The sequence below is a fragment of the Neolamprologus multifasciatus genome, chromosome 23 (genome assembly GCF_963576455.1).
Source record: "Neolamprologus multifasciatus chromosome 23, fNeoMul1.2, whole genome shotgun sequence".
In the NCBI taxonomy this organism is placed as follows: Eukaryota; Metazoa; Chordata; class Actinopteri; order Cichliformes; family Cichlidae; genus Neolamprologus; species Neolamprologus multifasciatus.
The window spans coordinates 19,767,149-19,789,031 of NC_140460.1; the positions used below are offsets into that span (position 1 = coordinate 19,767,149).

General features: G+C 43.7%; 1 protein-coding gene across 5 annotated transcripts; it reads left to right on the top strand.

Moving 5' to 3' along the window:
* The first annotated feature begins 828 nt into the window (after positions 1–828).
* On the top strand, positions 829–21,588 carry LOC146491445 (protein NLRC3-like). Of its 5 annotated transcripts, XM_085152789.1 has the most exons (12): positions 829–894; positions 1,632–1,771; positions 1,856–1,954; positions 2,115–2,219; positions 3,962–4,040; positions 14,291–14,519; positions 14,658–16,425; positions 16,519–16,692; positions 16,991–17,146; positions 18,025–18,077; positions 18,241–18,448; positions 18,610–18,784. In XM_085152789.1, the coding sequence occupies exons 2-12, from the start codon at positions 1,683–1,685 to the stop codon at positions 18,668–18,670; spliced, it is 3,021 nt and encodes a 1,006-aa protein (XP_085008915.1). In that variant the 5' UTR covers positions 829–894; positions 1,632–1,682; the 3' UTR covers positions 18,671–18,784. The 5 variants fall into 5 exon arrangements, with proteins under 5 accessions (XP_085008915.1, XP_085008911.1, XP_085008912.1 ...); XM_085152785.1 differs by having other exon boundaries at positions 18,241–21,588; XM_085152786.1 differs by lacking the exon at positions 829–894 and adding an exon at positions 903–1,032 and having other exon boundaries at positions 18,241–21,588.
* Positions 21,589–21,883: the final 295 nt, after the last annotated feature.

The following is a 21,883-nucleotide window of genomic DNA, read 5'->3' on the forward strand; positions in this document are numbered from 1 at the left end:
TGACTTCATTGTACCGATGCAAGTCAGACTATTTGTGGGAAAAAATGAATTGTTTGTTCAGTGCTTAATCAAACTGCATGACACTGACAGTCACTTGAGCACAGGGAAGTGTAACACAAACAGACTGACACTCTGGGCTATTTCAGTAAGTCTACAAACATACATCAGTGTGACTGTGAAACCACAAAGCATTATATCTGAGGTTTAGGGAAAAAGCTTCCAGTGTTCTATTAAACAAAGAGAAAGCATGGATCCGTTATTGATCGGATCCATTTTGCCTCACTCTCATTTTGTTCTCTGACTCCTCTGTCATGTGAGCCTGAAGCAGCTGTGACTGTGACTCTTGTTCAGTGATACTTTAACATGCAGACTAGAGGAGGATCCAGGGACTGAACACCAACCACAGCAGCCTCATGATCGTCTTTGACTCATGCATCTGCTGACATGTTTGAAAATGTTGTCCAGATGTGTTGAATTGGCTGAAAACAATAAACTGAATCTTACACTCAAAATGACACATTGTCAGCGAATGTATCTGCACACATTTCCTTCTTAAAATTTGATTAAGGAAACAGCACAAATTAAACTACAATGTTTTCTTTAATATGCAGTGACACCAGTGTGAATTCAAAGTGTCAGGTTACAATATAAAAAGATCATTTTGGAGGTTAAGTTGATTAACAGGAAAGTTGTGCTTTTTTTGTTTTATCTATTTATTTTTAAACAATAAAACTCTGATCAGACATTTCCAGATAACCAAAAACAGATCAGTTCAGTTTTTGGACAAGTCATGTGTCAGCTCCTTTCTGGGTTTTTCTTTCCTTTTTACAGTTTCACTTCATTTTCCTGAACTTGGGATCACATTACTGCCTCAGTCTGAAGCTCTGTAACACAGTAAGGAATCTTTAATTTTTTTTTTACCTGCAGAAACAGCAAAAATTTGCTTCATAGTTCAAACTAACAGAGAAAAATCTGGAATTGGGAAGATGTGAATAAAGGAAGCTCACCAACAATCCATCTGACATCTTGTGTGTGAGTGTGAACAGAAAGTCAGAATATGAACTCATACTATGGTCAAGATATTAGAGGTATTAACTAATTTATTTTGAAACAGTTACTAAAATGTTATATTCTGTAACTTTCTCTTATATGTTTCTAGTGCTGTCTTGAAGTACGTTTTTCAGTACTTCCTCATTTCACAGTTACTTCACCTACTTACAAACTCAGTTAATGCATTCAATATTTATGTTTGAATGCTTAAATGTTCTTAAACGCCAAGTTCTTCCCCACTTTTAACTCTGCTGATCCTCCTTGAATTATGGATCAGCTGAAATGTTTGAAAATGTTCAGACGTGTTGAACTGACTGAATATTAATGGGCTGAAGCTTCCAGTCAGAGTGAATCAGTGTGTCAGTGAATGCATCGTGTGTGCTTCATGGCTCCATCTAGTGGACTGATAGTAGAAGTAGAGCAGCTGATGGCAGCTTCCTCTGCCTCACACTGCTGTCTGACTGCATTCAGCTGACACTGAGAGGAAGCAGAAAAGAAGCAGCTGATATTTGGACAGCACACATGATGGAAAGGAGGATATCAGTTGATGTGCACATGCATGATTTGTGTTTCCTCTGCAGGTGAAGGTAGAAAGTTTGTGTGTGAGCTGATGTGGATGTGAATTCAGCAGCATGGATCAGTGTGAGGACAGAGAGGAGGGAGTCCCTCCATCTAAAACCACTCTGTGTGGGGAACATGAGAGCCAGACCAAAGCTCAGAGGTGAGATGACCATCTGTAACTGTCCATGACTCTTCTCCATGTCACAGCTCAGCGCTCACATCACTGCTCCATCATTATTCACAGGAACCAACCTGGAGCTGAACCCAGCTGTGTGTCCTTAAAGAGTGATGGATCAAAAGCGAATATTTTAGATTTTCAAAAAGCAGCATCAAATAATGCAGAGTAAGTGCTTCTCATTGTTTAGATTGGACTGAAAAATATCCCAGGGGACAAATTGTAATTCAGTTAAATTAAACTATAATTAATCAATTGAAGAAACTGTTAACTTTTTATTTTTAACTTTTTTAACTATTTTCTCTTTTTCTGTCGGGCTCCATTGCAGACCAGATTTTTCTGGAGCTGAATCCAGCTGTGTGTCCTTAAAAAGTGACTCGTCAATGTATATCCCTGTAGGTTTTAAGGAAGGACACCATTCGGTTGCAGAAAGGTAATCTGTATCTAAATGTTGGAACTGACTTTATTTATTTAAACCGTTTGACTGAATAGTCTCTGACATGTTTAATGTCAGCTCAGATCTGTTTCACACACATTTCTATATTCATGTTTAAAGTGGTGTGTGATGGAGTTTGTTTCAAAAACACAGCAGTTAAAGTGTAAGGAACAAATGCTGTAGCAGAAGATGGTGGTCAAACTACAATATTCAGTTTAATATTTCAAAGTTTAACAATACTATGTACAATTTAAACAAGTCATAATGAGGAGGAGGAGTAATGAATGTGCTTTCCAACATGAAATGAAAAGGATGTGAAAGATTGTCAATCACTCCCATTTGTGTCATCCTTTGTGAAATGCCTCCCAGAGAGTCAAGCTCCACACCCACATTAGTGACCTTGTGGATCAGTTTATTGTCTTTTGCTATCCACTAACCTCCGTCTACAGCCCCACCACACAGCAGAATAGAGACTGGCACTGGTCACAACAGACTCATAGGAAATCCTGAGCATCACCTAGAAAATGTCAAAGGACCTCAGTAATCTCAGAAAATAGAGAGAGCTTTGGCCCTTCTTGAAGAGTGTTTCTGTGGGTTTTTTTTAAAATGAAGTCCAGTTTATTGTCAATCTGAACATGGCACTTGCCATCTTCCAATGACTGCACACAGACCCCATAGAAATAGTTCTCATTGGTTCTTCTGTTCCTCCTCATGTCCACACCCAGTTATTTAGTCTTTGCATTGAGTTGCAGATGGTTCTGCTCAGATCACATAAGTAAGTTGCCCAGCTTCAAAAACAGTTTTAATGCAGAAGTCTTTTAAACAAAATACAAAAACAACACAGTGCTGGCAACAGGAAAGGAAAAACTGGGAAACCAGAAACCAAAAGAACACACAGCATGATGGGGGGCACAACAAACGAGGGTTTAAAGGTTTAAATACATAAGAGAAGATGAGACCATATTGGAGACACCTGGGAAGAAACATACAACTAAATCTGAAAGAAGACAGATTGCCAAAATAAAACAGGAAGTAACAGTATACAGAACACAGAAATGCAGACTTTACACAGGAAATGAAAAGTAAACTAAAACAGACAATACAAATAAACTAGGACAATAAATTGAACCCAGATAATATTAACCACTTTAAAGATCACCTGAGGAAATAAAAACAACAAGGAAACATTTCAAAAATGTACAAAACTTAAAAATACCACAAACTCACCAAGATAAATTCAGAATTATCTTGGGTGACTGGAAAATGTTTGACAGTAATAGCTAAAACAAATGTAAAAGGAAATTAGATTACGAGGAGACAAAGTTGTATGTTGAAAATATACATTAGACAGAAATATGCCTCTTCAAGACATTTATAACATGTTTAGAACATATTTAGAAGAAATGGTACAATTATTGACTACAAACATAGACATTTTCTGAGAACTGGAAGGTGACCTGTGAAACCAGTTATACATACAGATAGAGAAGGACTTTTATCTTAGCTGAAACTAATGGAAAGCTGTCGGGACAAAACTAAGCTTAGCTAACATTTTCAAACAGCTGCAGGCTGAGCTGCTGATTATCAATGGCATTATCAGGACTAGTAAAAATTTACGACTAAAGGGAAGCATCTGATTCACTGCTCACATTCAGACCTCACTTCATGAGCGTTTAGCTTGTGGTTGACTCTGTATGAACAGACCTGATGTAAACTAATTCTTCATGATTCCTCCACAGAGTGGACCAGGAAAGCTCAGAGGTTGCCAGAGATCAGTCTGACCGGGAGAATCATGCACATCTGGACTCCATATTTAGGGTCTGTACAGGGTGTGAGGGTTACTCAGACCATGGCTCAGATTGGTGGGTGAATGGGATGCCTGTGAAGGTTCTCAGTCATCCAGATCATTTTAGTCTAAGGAGCTTGGAAAGAAAAGTGTCTGGACTTCTTTAATTTGCTTGAAGATGTTTCACTTCTCATCCAAGAAGCTTTTTCAGTTGTTACGTGTCTGCAGGCTGCATGTTTTCTTTCCCCTTCCTTTTGTTTGCCGTTCCCTTAGGTTGCAGACTGCAGGCTGATGTCAATCTGGGGCCATCCAACTAATTAGAGGAGGGGGACCCTGATTGGACAATCCAGGAGTGCACACCTTAATAAGGAGACTCACCTGTGGCTGGGCGTGGCTCTCTTCCCTCCTTTGAATTGTTTGGCACATGCGTGAAGTGTCTCTGCTGTCCTTCTTTAGTTTGGTAATTGTGATGGGAGTAAAGTGGACTAGGTAAGTTTGGGGAACCCATACACTTACTCACGTAGAGTCTTTTTGTTAGAAACACTAGGTAAGTAGGTTGGTGCCACCCATGTAGTTTTGAGCTTGTTTTGAGTTGAGGTTTAGGGTTTTTCCCTCTTGTTTTTGCTTTTCTAGAATAATAGCTCAGTTAAGTTTTGGATTTGTCTTTTTGGTGTTTTTTTTGGCACAACCTAACTGTCCCTTTCTCCCCCACATTTGTTGTTTGAATTGGGGTTATTTATTTTGTGAGAGCGCTGCCATTAAACATTTTTAATAACACCTGTACTGAGTTTCCGGAGTTGTTGTGTTATCCCCTCCTGCCCTCGAGGAGACGTAACACAAGTGGGGGCTCGTCCGGGATATATTTTCCGGAGCTATAGACAACGCTGGTGCTTGGTACAATGTTACTGCCCTGTATTTAAGTATGGATTTCGACTTAGAGGATTTCATTCGTGCTCCGAGACCTGAGAAGGTTGAGTTATGTCGTAAAGATGACTTATTGAGTATTGCGGCACACTTTGATATTTCAGTAAAGAAATATAGTGCGAAAAAGGAAATTAAGGGTATTATCTTACAACGTTTAGTTGAGTTGAAAATCTTGACTGGTTCTGATGTGTGTGATGGTAACGTTCTTTCTGTTGAGCAAGGTGTCAAACCCCTGAAGGAGGATGTTGGTGCTATGGCTACTCCCCCCAAAGTCCAGGTGGAGCCTAAGGTGCCTCCTAAACTACCTCGTTTTGATCCTCTGTCCCCAGACTTCAGTGGGTCAAACAGACATGCTAGACTTAAGGTGAGTCTAGCCCGCCTTCGGCTGGAGGCGCAGGAAAGGGAGCAGACACGTAAGGCCGAGCTTGACCTCAAACTTCGGATACGTCAGCTAGAAATTGAAGCTGAGAAGGAGGTAAAGTTAAAACAGCTAGAAGTGGAAGCTATGAGACTTACACAAGGCCTGTCTTCTCCCAGCTCACCAGTTACTTCAGATCCTTTACATTCATCTGGCAGCACCTGTAGGTTTGATGTGCGCAAAAATATTGCTTTGGTGCCAACATTTAGAGAGACCGAAGTTGATTCCTACTTTAACGCTTTTGAAAGGATTGCAATAGCATTAGACTGGCCAAAAGAAATGTGGGCTGTGCTACTGCAATGCAAGCTAGTGGGCAAAGCACAGGAGGTTGTGTCAACTCTCTCTATTGAAAACAGCATGAAATATGATGTACTGAAAGAGTCCATCCTTCGTGCTTATGAGCTTGTACCGGAGGCCTACCGACAAAAGTTCAGGAATCACAAGAAGTCTAATGGTCACACATATGTAGAGTTTGCACGTGAGAAGGCAGTTCTTTTTGACAAGTGGTGCACAGCAAGTGAAGTGAAGAAAGAGTTTGAAGCGCTTCGTCAGTTAGTCCTGTTGGAAGATTTTAAGAATCTATTACCAGAGAAGCTTGTGATGTTTTTAAATGAGCAAAAGGTTGCCTCACTGTCAAAAGCAGCCGTTTTGGCTGATGAGTTCACTTTGACTTACAAAAACGTGTTTGCATCACCCCCTCGTTCAGATAAAGTTTTGATCACACACTCACCGAAACCTGATCGTGGCCAGCCTGAAGCCAGAGCTAGGCAACCATTTCTCTCTTGTGAGGTACGTGAATGCTTCTATTGCCACAAAAAAGGTCATGTCATTGCTGATTGCCTTGCACTAAAGAATAAGACCACACCACCACATCCCAAGGGCGTGGGTTTGATTAAAAACATGTCGCCTCCCAGAAACCAAACATCTCAGAGTGAAATAGATCCTTGTTTCAAACCTTTTATCACACAGGGTTGTGTTTCTTTAACAGGTAATACTGTTGATGACCAGTCTGTAACAATGCTGAGTGACACGGGTGGTTCACAGTCTATCATTCGAGAGGGTATTTTGCCTTTGTCTGTTGAGTCATCCTGTCGGTCAAGTGTTGTGGTCCAGGGTATCGGAATGACTTTTGTGTCTGCACCTTTGCACAATGTTCATATCACTTCCTCTGTGTTCAGTGGAGTTGGTAAGGTCGCTGTCCTCCCCTCCCTGCCCATAAAAGGGGTTGATTTCATCCTCGGGAATGATTTAGCAGGTGGAAAAGTGATGCCTGTCCCTGAGATGCTGGATAAGCCTGAAACAGGCTTGGAAGTTAAACAGCAAGAAAATGCCAACATTTTTCCTGCTTGTGTGCTGACTAGATCTCAATCCAGGAAGAATGACTTTGATTTGTCTGACTCTTTCCTTGTTATGACAGAAGGACCTGATATTGCTGGACCTGAAGCTATGCTTAAAGATGAGGCTAGAAAGAGGTTTTCTCTTACTGACGCAGACATAAAACTGCCTGCTTCTAGAGAGGAATTTATTGTTGCACAGCATGAAGATGACTCTCTTCTGAAATGCCGTACGTCCGTACTTACCCAGGAGGAAGCTAAGGTAAAGAAGGTAGCGTACGTTGTTGATGAGGATCTCTTTCTACGTCGCTGGGCTGGTGAAAACTTAGATGACTGGCATACAGTTTATCAAGTTGTTGTGCCAAAGGTTTTCCGCTTGCAAGTCCTAGCGTTAGCACATGATCACCCACTTTCCGGACACCTTGGCATAAATAAAACGTATCATAAGGTGGGGAGGGGATAACACAACAACTCCGGAAACTCGGTACAGGTGTTATTAAAAATGTTTAATGGCAGCGCTCTCACAAAATAAATAACCCCAATTCAAACAACAAATGTGGGGGAGAAAGGGACAGTTAGGTTGTGCCAAAAAAACCACCAAAAAGACAAATCCAAAACTTAACTGAGCTATTATTCTAGAAAAGCAAAAACAAGAGGGAAAAACCCTAAACCTCAACTCAAAACAAGCTCAAAACTACATGGGTGGCACCAACCTACTTACCTAGTGTTTCTAACAAAAAGACTCTACGTGAGTAAGTGTATGGGGTCCCCAAACTTACCTAGTCCACTTTACTCCCACCACAATTACCAAACAAAAGAAGGACAGCAGAGAAACTTCACGCATGTGCCAAACAATTCAAAGGAGGGAAGAGAGCCACGCCCAGCCACAGGTGAGTCTCCTTATTAAGGTGTGCACTCCTGGATTGTCCAATCAGGGTCCCCCTCCTCTAATTAGTTGGATGGCCCCAGATTGACATCAGCCTGCAGTCTGCAACCTAAGGGAACGGCAAACAAAAGGAAGGGGAAAGAAAACATGCAGCCTGCAGACACGTAACACCCCCACCCTTACAAGTCCAAACAAAAAGTTTGGATCCTTCAAACACAAACACAAACCCTAAACAGACTACAGGGCACGGGATAGTGCATCAGCCAGGACATTTTCTGTCCCCTTTTTATGGCAGATTTGAAGGTTATACTCTTGAATGATTAAAGACCACCTCATAAGCCGACGATTGTTATTGTACATCCTTGAAAGGAAAACAAGTGGATTATGGTCTGTAAAGACTTTTGTGGGTTCTACACTTAATCCAAGATAAACCTCAAAATGTTGCAGAGCCAACAGAACGGCAAGAGTTTCTTGTTCGATTGTTGAATACCTTCTCTGAGGAAGAGTGAACTTCTTTGAGAAGTAGCACACAGGGTGATCGAGTCCATCCTGGTCTTCCTGGAGAAGGACAGCGCCTACCCCAACGGCGCTAGCATCGACCTCCAACTTGAATGGTTGGCTGAAGTCTGGGGCGGAGAGAACAGGTGAACATGAAAGCAATCCTTTAAGATTCTCAAAGGCATGTTGGCATTCATCAGACCAGGAAAATGGAACTGATGGACTGGTCAAGGCAGTCAACGGGGCAGCTACTGTTGAGAAGTTCTTACAGAACCGGCGATAATATCCAGCCATTCCAAGAAAACGACGTAGCTCCCTTCTTGTAGATGGAACTGGAAAGGTTGAAATGGCATGGATCTTTGCATCCACTGGGCATACCTTTCCTCCACCAACTCGTTGGCCTAGATAGAGAATGGTGCTTTTACCAAACTCACACTTGGCAAGGTTCAAAGTCAGTGAGGCAGCTGAGAGGCGTTCAAACACAGCTGACAAAGTAGCAAGATGCTCTGCCCATTCATTGGAATACACAACTATGTCGTCCAGATACACCCGGCAGTTTGGAACATCACCCAGTACTTTGTTCACTAGCCTCTGAAATGTAGCTGGCGCATTACATAACCCAAATGGCATGACTGTGTACTGGAGGAATCTGTCTGGAGTTACAAAAGCGGATATCTCTGACGCACTTTTGGTTAAAGGAATCTGCCAGTAACCTTTCAACATATCCAGTTTAGTAATAAATGTGGCAGGTCTGATGTCATCAATGCAATCATCGATGAGGGGCAAGGGGTATGCGTCAGGAACTGTCACAGCATTCACTCTGCGGAAGTCCGTACAGAACCGTGGACTCCCATCAGCTTTAATGTCCAACAAACAAGGGGAACTCCAGGGGCTGCAACTGGGTATGGCAAGTCCATTCCTAACTAGATACTCTACTTCCTTTTTCATAGCCTCCCTTTTGATGGGATTGACTCTGTATGCATGCTGTTTAACGGGTGCAGGATTGGTAAGAACGATGTCATGGGATATCAAACTCGTCTGGGTAGGAATATCCCCAAACATACACCGGAAAGATACAATCAGGTTCTGAATGTCTTCAGCCTGATCAAGTGACAGGTGAGACAAATAGTGGGGCAAGTCAGACAGAATCTCACCATTACTTAGCCTCGTACCCTGTGACGCGTCTTTGCCCCGGACCGCATCCTCCTCACTGCTTTCATTGGCTATCTCTGAAGTTACACATGCTACAGGAGAGCTAGATGTAACCTTGTGCGGAGTGAGTGGATTACCTTCATTCTCTCTCGTAAGATAATGTTTCATCATGTTAACATGGCATACTCTGGTCTTGCGACGACGATCGGGTGTTTGAACAACATAATTGGTCTCACTAAGTTTCTTTTCCACAACATATGGTCCCGAAAACTTTGTTCTCAGAGAAGAGCCCAGGACGGGGAGCAAAACTAGAACCTGATCACCAGGTTTAAACTGACGAGCAACTGCTCTCCGATCATAGTGTTTTTTCATCCTTATCTGCCTAGCAGTTAAGGTGTCCCTGGCAATAGCACAAGCTGTTTTAAGGCGCTCTCTAATTTTAGCCACGTACTCAGGGATGCTCTTCGATGTTTGGAGTCAAATAGTGGAGAGTCCCAGATCTAAGCCCTTGAAAGAGTGACTTCTTTCCAGTGTTCACATTTTGGACAGAGAAGACAGATGGTTTGAAAGCAGAGTGGAAGAAGTCATCTTTGTCCACTGTGAACAACCATCTTCGAACAGAGACGGTCGCATACGACACCAACTGTCTGCCATCTATAATTCGGTTTTGAGATCTCTTCCCAGGCGCCTTAACGCCCACTCACATCCTGGGCCATTTCACCTCAGGAATCACTTGGTAGGGTGGGGCTGGTTTCACAATGAGCTCACCCGAAACTTTGGCTGATCGTGACTACACCCATTTTCACACCTTGGCTCATGTGATTAGGTAGAGTATAATTAGTTTTAGTTTTTTATCGTTTTTCAGTGTTATTTTGTTATCGTTTTTATCGTTAATGTGGTTTTCCTGGGTCTTTTCACGTGTGTTATGAATAAATCTTGTTTTTTTCGGTACCGGTACTAGTTTTATTTTGTTGTATTTATCCGCAACACCTTAAAGGCCGGTCCGTGAAAATATTGTCGGCATAAACCGGTCCGTGGTGCAAAAAAGGTTGGAAACCGCTGAGTTACATTACTCAATGAGAGTAACGTATTCGGAATACTTTGGGTTACTTAATATATTATCATGCTTTTCACGACTACATAAATGTACTATTGCTGTGTGATTTATTACTTTTACTGAAGGTTATTCACCATATCAATTTTAACTAGACTATATAATATTTACTTACAACTGGGCTCGTTAGCCCATCTTTTTGGCTGCAGTCATTATTATTATATTTACATGCTTCCATCTCCTGTTTCTGGTCGGTGACAACTCGTACTTTTTGACTCTCCTTTTTCTCCCTCCCTCGCTCACAGACACACAACGGGTATGGCAGTCCATTCTCCCAGCAGCACGGACTACACTGCCCATGAGGCTACATTCTTTAGGGCTATGCCTGTAACACTTACAAAATAAAGAAGGTATAGCCTAACATATGAAACAGGAAAAGACCGTTGTGTAATCCATTTTTTTCGACAAAGTAACTGTATTCTGAATACCACCTTTTTAAACGTTAACTGTAACGGAATACAGTTACTCATATTTTGCATTTTAAATACAGTGGCTTGCAAAGATATTCGGCCCCCTTGAACTTTTCCACATTTTGTCACATTACAGCCACAAACATGAATCAATTTTATTGGAATTCTACGTGAAAGACCAATACAAAGTGGTGTACACGTGAGAAGTGGAACAAAAATCATACATGATTCCAAACATTTTTTACAAATAAATAACTGCAAAGCGGGTGTGCATAATTATTCAGCCCCCTTTGGGCTGAGTGCAGTCAGTTGCCCATAGACATTGCCTGATGAGTGCTAATGACTAAATAGAGTGCACCTGTGTGTAATCTAATGTCAGTACAAATACAGCTGCTCTGTGACGGCCTCAGAGGTTGTCTAAGAGAATATTGGGAGCAACAACACCATGAAGTCCAACGAACACACCAGACAGGTCAGGGATAAAGTTATTGAGAAATTTAAAGCAGGCTTAGGCTACAAAAAGATTTCCCAAGCCTTGAACATCCCACGGATTACTGTTCAAGCGATCATTCAGAAATGGAAGGAGTATAGCACAACTGTAAACCTACCAAGACAAGGCCGTCCACCCAAACTCACAGGCCGAACAAGGAGAGCGCTGATCAGAAATGCAGCCAAAAGGCCCATGGTGACTCTGGACGAGCTGAAGAGATCTACAGCTCAGGTGGGGGAATCTGTCCATAGGACAACTATTAGTCGTGCACTGCACAAAGTTGGCCTTTATGGAAGAGTGGCAAGAAGAAAGCCATTGAAAGCCATTGTTAACAGAAAACCATAAGAAGTCCCGTTTGCAGTTTGACACAAGCCCTGTGGGGGACACAGCAAACATGTGGAAGAAGGTGCTCTGGTCAGATGAGACCAAAATGGAACTTTTTGGCCAAAATGCAAAACGCTATGGTGGCGGAAAACTAACACTACACATCACTCTGAACACACCATCCCCACTGTCAAATGTGGTGGTGGCAGCATCATGCTCTGGGGGTGCTTCTCTTCAGCAGGGACAGGGAAGCTGGTCAGAGTTGATGGGAAGATGGATGGAGCCAAATACAGGGCAATCTTGGAAGAAAACCTCTAGGAGTCTGCAAAAGACTTGAGTCTGGGGCGGAGGTCCACCTTCCAGCAGGACCCTAAACATAAAGCCAGGGCAACAATGGAATGGTTTAAAACAAAACATATCCATGTGTTAGAATAGCCCAGTCAAGGTCCAGATCTAAATACAATCGAGAATCTGTGGCAAGATCTGAAAACTGCTGTTCACAAACGCTGTCCACCTAATCTGACTGAGCTGGAGCTGTTTTGCAAAGAAGAATGGGCAAGGATTTTAATCTCTAGATGTGCAAAGCTGGTAGAGACATACCCTAAAAGACTGGCAGCTGTAATTGCAGCAAAGTATTGACTCAGGGGGCTGAATAATCACGCACACCCCACTTTGCAGTTATTTATTGTATTGATTTTCGTTCCACTTCTCACATGTACACCACTTTGTATTGGTCTTTCACATGGAATTCCAATAAAATTGATTCATGTTTGTGGCTGTAATGTGACAAAATGTGGAAAAGTTCAAGGGGGCCGAATACTTTTGCAAGCCACTGTACGTGACGCTGGTACATGTATTCTGTTACTCCCCAACACTGTCCATCACTGGCATTAGTGCAGGAAAGTTATTCCACCTCTGTTCACAAAACAAATTTAATGAATTTATTTAGAGCCCAGCATGTCTGAGCTAGAGAAATGTGAAATTCAGCAGTTACTCAGAATATTCTCAGATGTAGTTGTGTTGCTTTAATTGCTCGTCTTCACGTCTGGTTATAGATTTGTCCACAACCATACTTAAGATTGTAGGACACTGTGGCAGTGAAGGACCTGACAACAGCAGCATTGCAGCTTTAAACATCTTTCATTGTCTAGTTTTCCAGAGTGCAGCTTTCCAGCTGCTCTGCTTCTGTAGCACACACAACCCCCTTCTGAGGTCCCGACAACATCTTAAACAGGGGAGACATGATTATATGATGGGGTTTGGTGTGTGAGACAGCCTCCACTGACACCATACCCTGAACCCACCACTCTACCTTTCCCCTGCAGCTAGCCACAAACCAGGACCCGCCACAGGCACCAATAAAGCTTATGGAAAAGTTATTAATGTCACGGCTGAAACAACAAAACCAGTGTCCTGTACACATACCACAGAGTCCAATTTGCTCACTGTGATGTTTTTCACTGCCCGTCTGTGGTCAGCAGTCCCAACTGAAGCCACAGGAGTGAGTTGAGGAGTGTTGGGTGGTGTAGCAGTGACCAGCGACGGGGAAATTGCCCGTTGGTGCTGGGAATACCAAGTGGCAAGAGTCTCTAGGAAGGCCACAGAATCCTCTTTGCCTGGGCCATCCATGCCAAACAGTTCAAACCTGAAGGTCGCTCTTAAATCCTTAATAATGCGAACCAGCTCCCTGACATCCAGGAAGTTCTGAGGAAAAACAGTGGAAGACAGGAAGGCATCCAAGAAGACGACTTGAATGGGTTTCTTTGGAGTGTCCGAGGCGTGGATGACTGCCCGGCAGTAATCCCATAGCAGTGTGAGCAATTTCTCCTCTGTGAAAGAGCCTCAGTCTGCTGGGTCCAGACTCAGGTTGGTTTGCATTGTCACGGCTGCCGGGTGGTGTTTGTGGAAAAGGATCCAAAATGCAGTCTAAGGCTGTGATGCAAGTGACTGTTTATTTACAGAGTGACGTAAACAGAAAATGATGAGCAAAAACCTTCAAAACCTAGACTGGGGAAAACTAATGACAAACCCAAAATACATGGCACACACTGAGCACAGACTGACACCCACTATATATACACACACAAGGTAATTAGGAAATTACACACAGGAGGGAAGCATAGATGATCCTAATTCACATGATGACAGGGAAACGCAAGCTGAACACAGTGATATCACATATGGATCTACAAAATAAAACAGGAAGTTCCCAGGCAGTTTAACAGAATACAAAATCCGAATGAAACTAGAACATGAGAAAATAATAATAATCATAATAATAATCACAAAATGCTGGGTCCCTGACCCAGGACCATGACAATTAGTATTTCACTGGTGTGACTTCTGAAAGTCACAGCATTTTTCAACAGCAAAGGAAAGGAAATGGAAACATTTGAGGGTATTTTAATTTGTTGATTTTTAAAAATATTACTTAAGAGATTTCCTACTACTAGGATGTAAAGAGTAGTGATCATGAAGGGAAATTCTGATTGCATTTTATATGTTGTACAGTTCAAATTATATTATAGTTTTAGTTAGCAACCTGTTGTCTTAGAATGGAGTAGTATATAATGAAACCAACACCCCATTTTTTAGGCATTATTTTTAGTTTGAGAGACACCAAAATATGATATTTGTATTGGAAACATTCTGGCTGAAGTCCAGTGTATCTAACATGGATCTGATGTTTCACTTCATGATTTCACAATCATTCATATTCTATTCTATTCCAGCTGCTGGAGGAAAACATTGTTAATTTTGTAAAGAATGAGCTGAAGAAGATTCTGAACATTCTGGGTCCAGATTACCCAGAATGCTTAGAGAGTCATGGGGAGGATGAAGAGTTGTTGAAAGCTGAGAATGAAAAGCAGATGAACAGCAGCAGAGAAGCATTTGTGAAGCTCACTCTGCACTTCCTGAGGATGATGAAGCAAGCGGAGCTGGCTGATCATCTGGAGAGCAGTAAGAGGGTTACTCTAAATATTTAAAATGGTAGTAGAATAACATTACATTTGCGATCTCATATTATATATCTACTTCTGAAAGCAGAACTTGTTGATGTTTTAATTTTAAGGCTATATCCTCTCTGTGTTCTTTAAGAAATTCCCAGCATATGCCGGAATAAACTTAAATGTGCTTTAAAGAAGAAGGTCCAGTGTGTGTTTGAGGGGATCACTAAAGCAGGAAACCCAACCCTTCTGAATCAGATCTACACAGAGCTCTACATCACAGAGGGAGGGACTGCAGAGGTCAATGAACATGAGGTCAGACAGATTGAAACAGCATTCAGGAAACCAGACAGACCAGAAACATCAATCACACAAGAAGACATCTTTAATGCCTCACCTGGAAGAGATGAACCAATAAGAACAGTGCTGACAAAAGGAGTGGCTGGCATTGGGAAAACAGTCTTAACACAGAAGTTCACTCTGGACTGGGCTGAAGGCAAAGCCAACCAGGACATCCAGTTCATATTCCCATTCACTTTCAGAGAGCTGAATGTGCTGAAAGAGAAAAAGCTCAGCTTGGTGGAACTTATTCATTACTTCTTTATTGAAACCAAACAAGCAGGAATCTCGAGCTTTGAAGACCTCCAGGTTGTGTTCATCTTTGATGGTCTGGATGAGTGTCGACTTCGTCTGGACTTCCGCAAAACTAGAATCCTAACTGATCCTAAAAAGTCCACCTCAGTGGATGTGCTGTTGATTAACCTCATCAAGGGGAAACTGCTTCCTTCTTCTCGCCTCTGGATAACCACACGACCTGCAGCAGCCAGTCAGATCCCTGCTGAGTGTATTGACATGGTGACAGAGGTCAGAGGGTTCACTGACCCACAGAAGGAGAAGTACTTCAGGAAGAGATTCAGTGATAAGAAACTAGCTAGCAAAATAATCTCCCACATCGAGACATCACGAAGCCTCCACATCATGTGCCACATCCCAGTCTTCTGCTGGATCACTGCTACAGTTCTGGAGGATGTTCTAAAAACCACAGAGGGAGGAGAGCTGCCCAAGACCCTGACTGAGATGTACATCCACTTCCTGGTGGTTCAGGCCAAAGTGAAGAAGGTCAAGTATGACGAAGGAGTTGAGACAGATCCACCTTGGAATCCAGAGAGCAGGAAGATGATTGAGTCTCTGGGAAAACTAGCTATTGATCAGCTGCAGAAAGGAAACCTGATCTTCTATGAATCAGACCTGACAGAGTGTGGCATCGATATCACAGCAGCCTCAGTGTACTCAGGAGTGTTCACAGAGATCTTTAAAGAGGAGAGAGGACTGTACCAGGACAAGGTGTTCTGCTTTGTTCATCTGAGTGTTCAGGAGTTTCTGGCTGCTCTTCATGTCCATCTGACCTTCATCAATTCTGGAGTCAATCTGCTGGAAGAACAACAAATACACACCCAGACAGAGAATCACTTCTATCAGTGCGCTGTGAACAAGGCCTTGCAAAGCACAAAAGGACACCTGGATTTATTTCTGCATTTCCTCCTGGGTATTTCAGTGCAGACAAATCAGAATCTCCTACAAGGTCTCCTGAAACAGACAAGAATTAATCCCCAGACAAATCAGGAAACAAGTAATTACATCAAGAAGAAGCTCAGTGAGAGTCTGTCTGCAGAGCAAAAGATTAACCTGTTCCACTGTTTACATGAACTGAATGATTGTTCTCTAGTGGAGGAGATTCAAAGGTCCCTGAATTCAGGAAGTCTCTCTACAAATGAATTGTCTCCTGCTCAATGGTCAGCTCTGGTTTTTATCCTACTGTCATCTGATGACCTGGATGTGTTTGACCTGAAGAAATACTCTGCTTCAGAGCAGGCTCTTCTGAGGCTGCTGCCCATCGTCAAAGCTTCTGAAAAAGCTCTGTAAGTTTTAAACTCTTTTGCTTTAAATACGCTGCTATATATTCACTAGCAAAGAAAAAACAATATCTCAAGATTCTTTTGATGTCTCACCAGACTTAGTGGCTGCAACCTCACAGAGAGAAGCTGTGAAGCTCTTTGCTCAGTACTCAGCTCCCAGTCCTCTAGTCTGAGAGATCTGGACCTGAGTAACAATGACTTGAAGGATTCAGGAGTGGAAGTGCTGTGCCGAGGACTGGAATCTCCACACTGTGAACTGGAAACACTCCGGTCAGGGTTCTAAAATGTTTTAATTATGGTGATTTAAAATCTGGTTTGAGCCAGGCTATGAGGGAATGTGTCTACTGGAATTTATCAAAGTATCTATTATTATTACTTCTGTAAAGTAGAACCTTCAGTGTTTTATTATTATTATTTATTATTATTATTATTATTATTATTATTATTGGCATTATTATGGTTTTGCTAACTGTAGACTTTAGTTTTTAAGTGCTAAATCCTACTTCATTACAAAATAATGTTAGTCAACTGCATCACACTTCTCTATGAGTATGTCATGTTTCTGCAGCCTGTCAGGATGTATGATGACAGAAGAAGGTTGCTCTTTGCTGAAAAAAGCTCTGAGCTCCCCTTCCTCACGTCTTAAAGAGATGAACCTGAGCTACAATCATCCTGGAGATGCAGGAGTGACTCTGCTTGAGAAATTAAGACAGGAAACTCTTAGGTATGGAGAGACTTGTTTGTAGCCAAAGATTATGTCTAATAGAAGAGTTTTTTTTCTTTGCTAAATCTCTCTCTCTCTCTCTCGCTCTCTCTCTCTCTCTTAGGAGAGAGAGAGTGTTTAAGTAATTGGTTAGTCTGTTAGTCTGTTCTTCACAATCCGTATTGCTCTCTTTCCTTTGTTTTGCTCAACTCCTGTTTCTCTGTTTGGTGTTTCCTTTCTTTCTCCAGAGTCAGTCTTGTTCCACGTCTGTTTCTCCCAGTGTCATACCTTTGTGTCTTAGTGTTTGTGTTCATAGTTATCATACTTCCTGTTTTATTTTGACTGTTTATTTTTGTTTTACCTGTTCTGTTGTTCCAGCTGTGTTCTCCCCTGTTTTCCATCCGCTATCCTCTGTGTACTTATGTCCTCTGTTTTCCTCTACTTGGTGTCACGTTGGCCCCATTGCTCTGTATTTCCATGTCCTTCTTGTTTCCCTCTTTTGATTTTATCTCCTAAACTCAGAAAAAGAGCACTATTGAACACTAACTTTATTTTGGCAGATATCAGAAAGCCAAAGTTCATTACACGCAGTGAGAAAAAAGTAAATGTGGAAAATATTATAGGCGGGAGTATTCTTCTAACATGTGATACTAATAAATGGCACATGTGTATTATTCCTACTGACTGAAGCACCTCCCTAAAAGTAATGAGTCGGGGAACTAAAGGGTCATACAAATTTATCTTTACATGAAATGCTCTTCAATACACAAATGGATTAAAGTGTATATCTGAAAATCGTGGCTCTTCCTTTATCAGTGTCTAACAGTATGAGAGCGATGTAATGTCCACGTGTGCATGCTGAAAGAGACTGTGCTGGTCTGACCCCCTCCTCCTTTCAGGGTCATTCTGGAGCCTGCTGGAGAACAATGGTTGAGACCAGGTCTGAGGAAGTGTAAGTGTGTTTTTAATGTGATTCATGAAAACAAAGCAGCACACATTCAACCATCTTCAAACTGTCACATCACTCATTCACATCTGTCACCATCAAATTGTCAATCAATGAACAGATGATGGATCAATAATTGCAGCTGGACTGTGTTTGTTCTCGCCATCAGATTCCTGTCAACTCACAATCGACAAAAACACAGTAAACAGAAAACTCAAACTGTCTGATAACAACAGGAGGGTGACACGTGTGGAGGAGGATCAGTCATATCCTGATCATCCACACAGATTTGATGGTGATTGTCAGCTTCTATGTAAAGATGGTCTCACCAGTTGCTGTTATTGGGAGGTTGAGTGGAAAGGAGAGGTTTATATATCGGTGAGTTACAGAAGAATTTCAAAAAACGGAGACAGCAATGCCTTTGTCTTTGGAAGGAATGATCAGTCCTGGTCTCTGTTCTGCTCTGATGTTAAGGGTTACTCTGTCTTACACAGTAACACAGAAACATATCTGCAATCCTCCTCCTCTGTCTCTAACACAGTAGCAGTGTATGTGGACTGTCCTGCTGGCACTCTGTCCTTCTACAGAGTTTCCTCTGACACTCTGATTCACCTCCACACCTTCAACACCACATTCACTGAACCTCTTTATCCTGGATTTACAGTCTGGTTTCCTGGTTCCTCAGTGTGTCTGCGCCGAGTTGAGTGTACAAAATGTCCTCCTGTTAGAGAAACATTTTGACTGTTAAACAGATAGTTCAGTCTGTACATGTCTGTCTCTTTCAGTCAGAAACACAGTTTCAGATAATCAGTCAGTTGTAAATATTCTAAATGATTCCTTGTAAACATCTTCCTCTTCAGCCCTTTAAAGGTGGAAGCTACAATTATTTCAGGATCCACATGTTTTTTTTACACTCAAAGCTTCACATAACACAACACAACATAACACAATATTGTTATGTTGTTATTGGTAGGTTTACGACACCAACTGTCTGCCATCTATAATCTAGTTTTGAGCCCCCTCAAATCCTGGGCCATCTGACCTCAGGAAATGTGTTTTGAGTTATGTTCAAAAAAGATCTGGATTTAAAACAGGACTACAATAGTTAATTCACAGTAAATTCAGGACTACTTAAGGCCACCATTTCCCACCAATTTACTCAGAACCAGAATCATTTTTCAAATTGTAAAACATCAAATCAGACTAAATGTTTATTTTTTTGATTGAAAAATATAAGAAAACATCCATCCATCCATCCATCCATCTTCATCCGCTTTATCCGGGGCCGGGTCGCGGGGGCAGCAGCCTAAGCAAAGAGGCCCAGACCTCCCTCTCCCCAGCCACCTCCTCCAGCTCGTCCGGGGGAACACCAAGGCGTTCCCAGGCCAGCCGAGAGATATAATCTCTCCACCGTGTCCTGGGTCTGCCCCGGGGCCTCCTCCCGGTGGGACATGCCTGGAACACCTCACCCAGGAGGCGCCCAGGGGGCATCCTTGTCAGATGCCCAAACCACCTCAGCTGGCTCCTTTCGATGTGGAGCAGCAGCGGCTCTACTCTGAGCCCCTCCCGGATGGCCGAACTTCTCACCCTCATCTCTAAGGGAGAGGCCAGCCACCCTTCGGAGGAAGCTCATTTCCGCCGCTTGTATCCGCGATCTCGTCCTTTCGGTCACTACCCACAGCTCGTGGCCATAGGTGAGGGTAGGGACGTAGATCGACCGGTAAATTGAGAGCTTCGCTTTTACACTCAGCTCCCTCTTCACCACGACGGACCGGTGCAGCGTCTGCATTACTGCAGCTGCAGCCCCAATCCGTCTGTCGATCTCCGGCTCCCTTCTCCCATCACTCGCGAACAAGACCCCGAGATACTTGAACTCCTCCACTTGGGGCAGGAACTCATCCCCGACCCAGAGTGGGCACTCCACCCTTTTCCGGCTGAGAATCATGGCCTCAGATTTGGAGGTGTTGATCCTCATTCCCGCTGCTTCACACTCAGCTGCAAACCGCTCCAGTGCGATCTGGAGGCCCTCACCCGATGAAGCCAACACAACCACATCATCCGCAAAGATCAGAGATGAGATTCTGAGGCCACCAAAGCGAAAGCCCTCCGCCACTTGGCTGCGCCTAGAAATCCTGTCCATAAAAATTATGAACAGAACCGGTGACAAAGGGCAGCCCTGGCGGAGCCCATCACCCACCGGGAACGAGTCCGACTTATTGCCGGCAATGCGAACCAAGCTCTTGCAACGGTTGTATAGGAATCGAATGGCCCGTAGCAATGGGCCAGACACCCCATACTCCCGCAACACCTCCCACAGGACACCCCGAGGGACACGGTCGAATGCCTTCTCCAAGTCCACAAAACACATGTAGACTGGTTGGGCAAACTCCCATGCACCCTCAAGTATCCTTGAGAGGATAAAGAGCTGGTCCAGTGTTCCGCGACCAGGACGAAAACCGCATTGTTCCTCCTGCATCCGAGGTTCGACTAGCGGACGAACTCTCCTTTCCAGCACGATGGCATAGACTTTCCCGGGGAGGCTGAGGAGTGTGATCCCCCTGTAGTTGGAACACACCCTCCGGTCCCCCTTCTTAAAGATGGGGACCACCACCCCGGTCTGCCAATCCACGGGTACTGCCCCTGATCTCCACGCAACATTGCAGAGGCGTGTCAACCAGGACAGCCCTACAACGTCCAGAGCCTTCAGAAACTCGGGGCGGACCTCATCAACACCAGGGGCTCTGCCACCAAGGAGTTGTTTAACTGCCTCAGTGACCTCACCCCCGGAAATTGGCGGGTCATTCCCCTCATCCCCAGACTCTGCTTCCTTCTCGGAAGACGCGTCAGTGGGATTAAGGAGGTCCTCGAAGTATTCCTTCCACCGCCTGACAATTTTCTCAGTCGACGTCAGCAGCGCTCCGCCAGCACTATACACAGTGCAGGTAGAGCACTGCTTTCCCCTCCTGAGATGCCTGACGGTTTGCCAGAACCTCTTCGAGGCAGTCCGAAAGTCTTTTTCCATGGCCTCTCGGAACTCCTCCCACACCCGAGTTTTTGCTTCAGCCACTGCCCGAGCCGCATTCCGCTTGGCCTGTCGATACCTGTCGGCTGCCTCTGGAGTCCCACAGGCTAACCAAGCCCGATAGGACTCCTTCTTCAGCCTGGTGGCTCCCTTCACCTCTGGTGTCCACCATTTGGTTCGGGGATTACCACCACGGCAGGCACCAACCACCCTGCGGCCGCAGCTCAATGCAGCAGCTTCGGCAATGGAGGCGCTGAACATGGTCCATTCGGACTCAATGTCCCCCGCCTCCCTCGGAATGCTGTTGAAGCTCTGCCGGAGGTGTGCGTTGAAGATCTCGCGGACTGGGGCCTCTGCTAGTCGTTCCCAGCACACCCTCACTGCGTGTTTAGGTGCACCAGGTCTGTCCAGCGTCCTCCCCCGCCACCTGATCCAACTCACCACCAGGTGGTGATCAGTTGACAGCTCAGCCCCTCTCTTTACCTGAGTGTCCAGAACATATGGTCGCAGGTCTGGTGATACGATTACAAAATCGATCATCGACCTACGGCCTAGAGCGTCCTGGTGCCACGTGCACTTATGGACACTCTTATGTTCGAACAAGGTGTTCGTTATGGCCAAACTGTGATTAGCACAGAAGTCCAATAACAAAGCACCGCTCGGGTTCAGATCAGGGAGGCCGTTCCTCCCAATCACGCCCCTCCAGGTCTCGCTGTCGTTACCCACGTGAGCATTGAAGTCTCCCAGCAGGACTACAGAGTCTCCAGGTGGGGCACCTTCCAGCACCCCC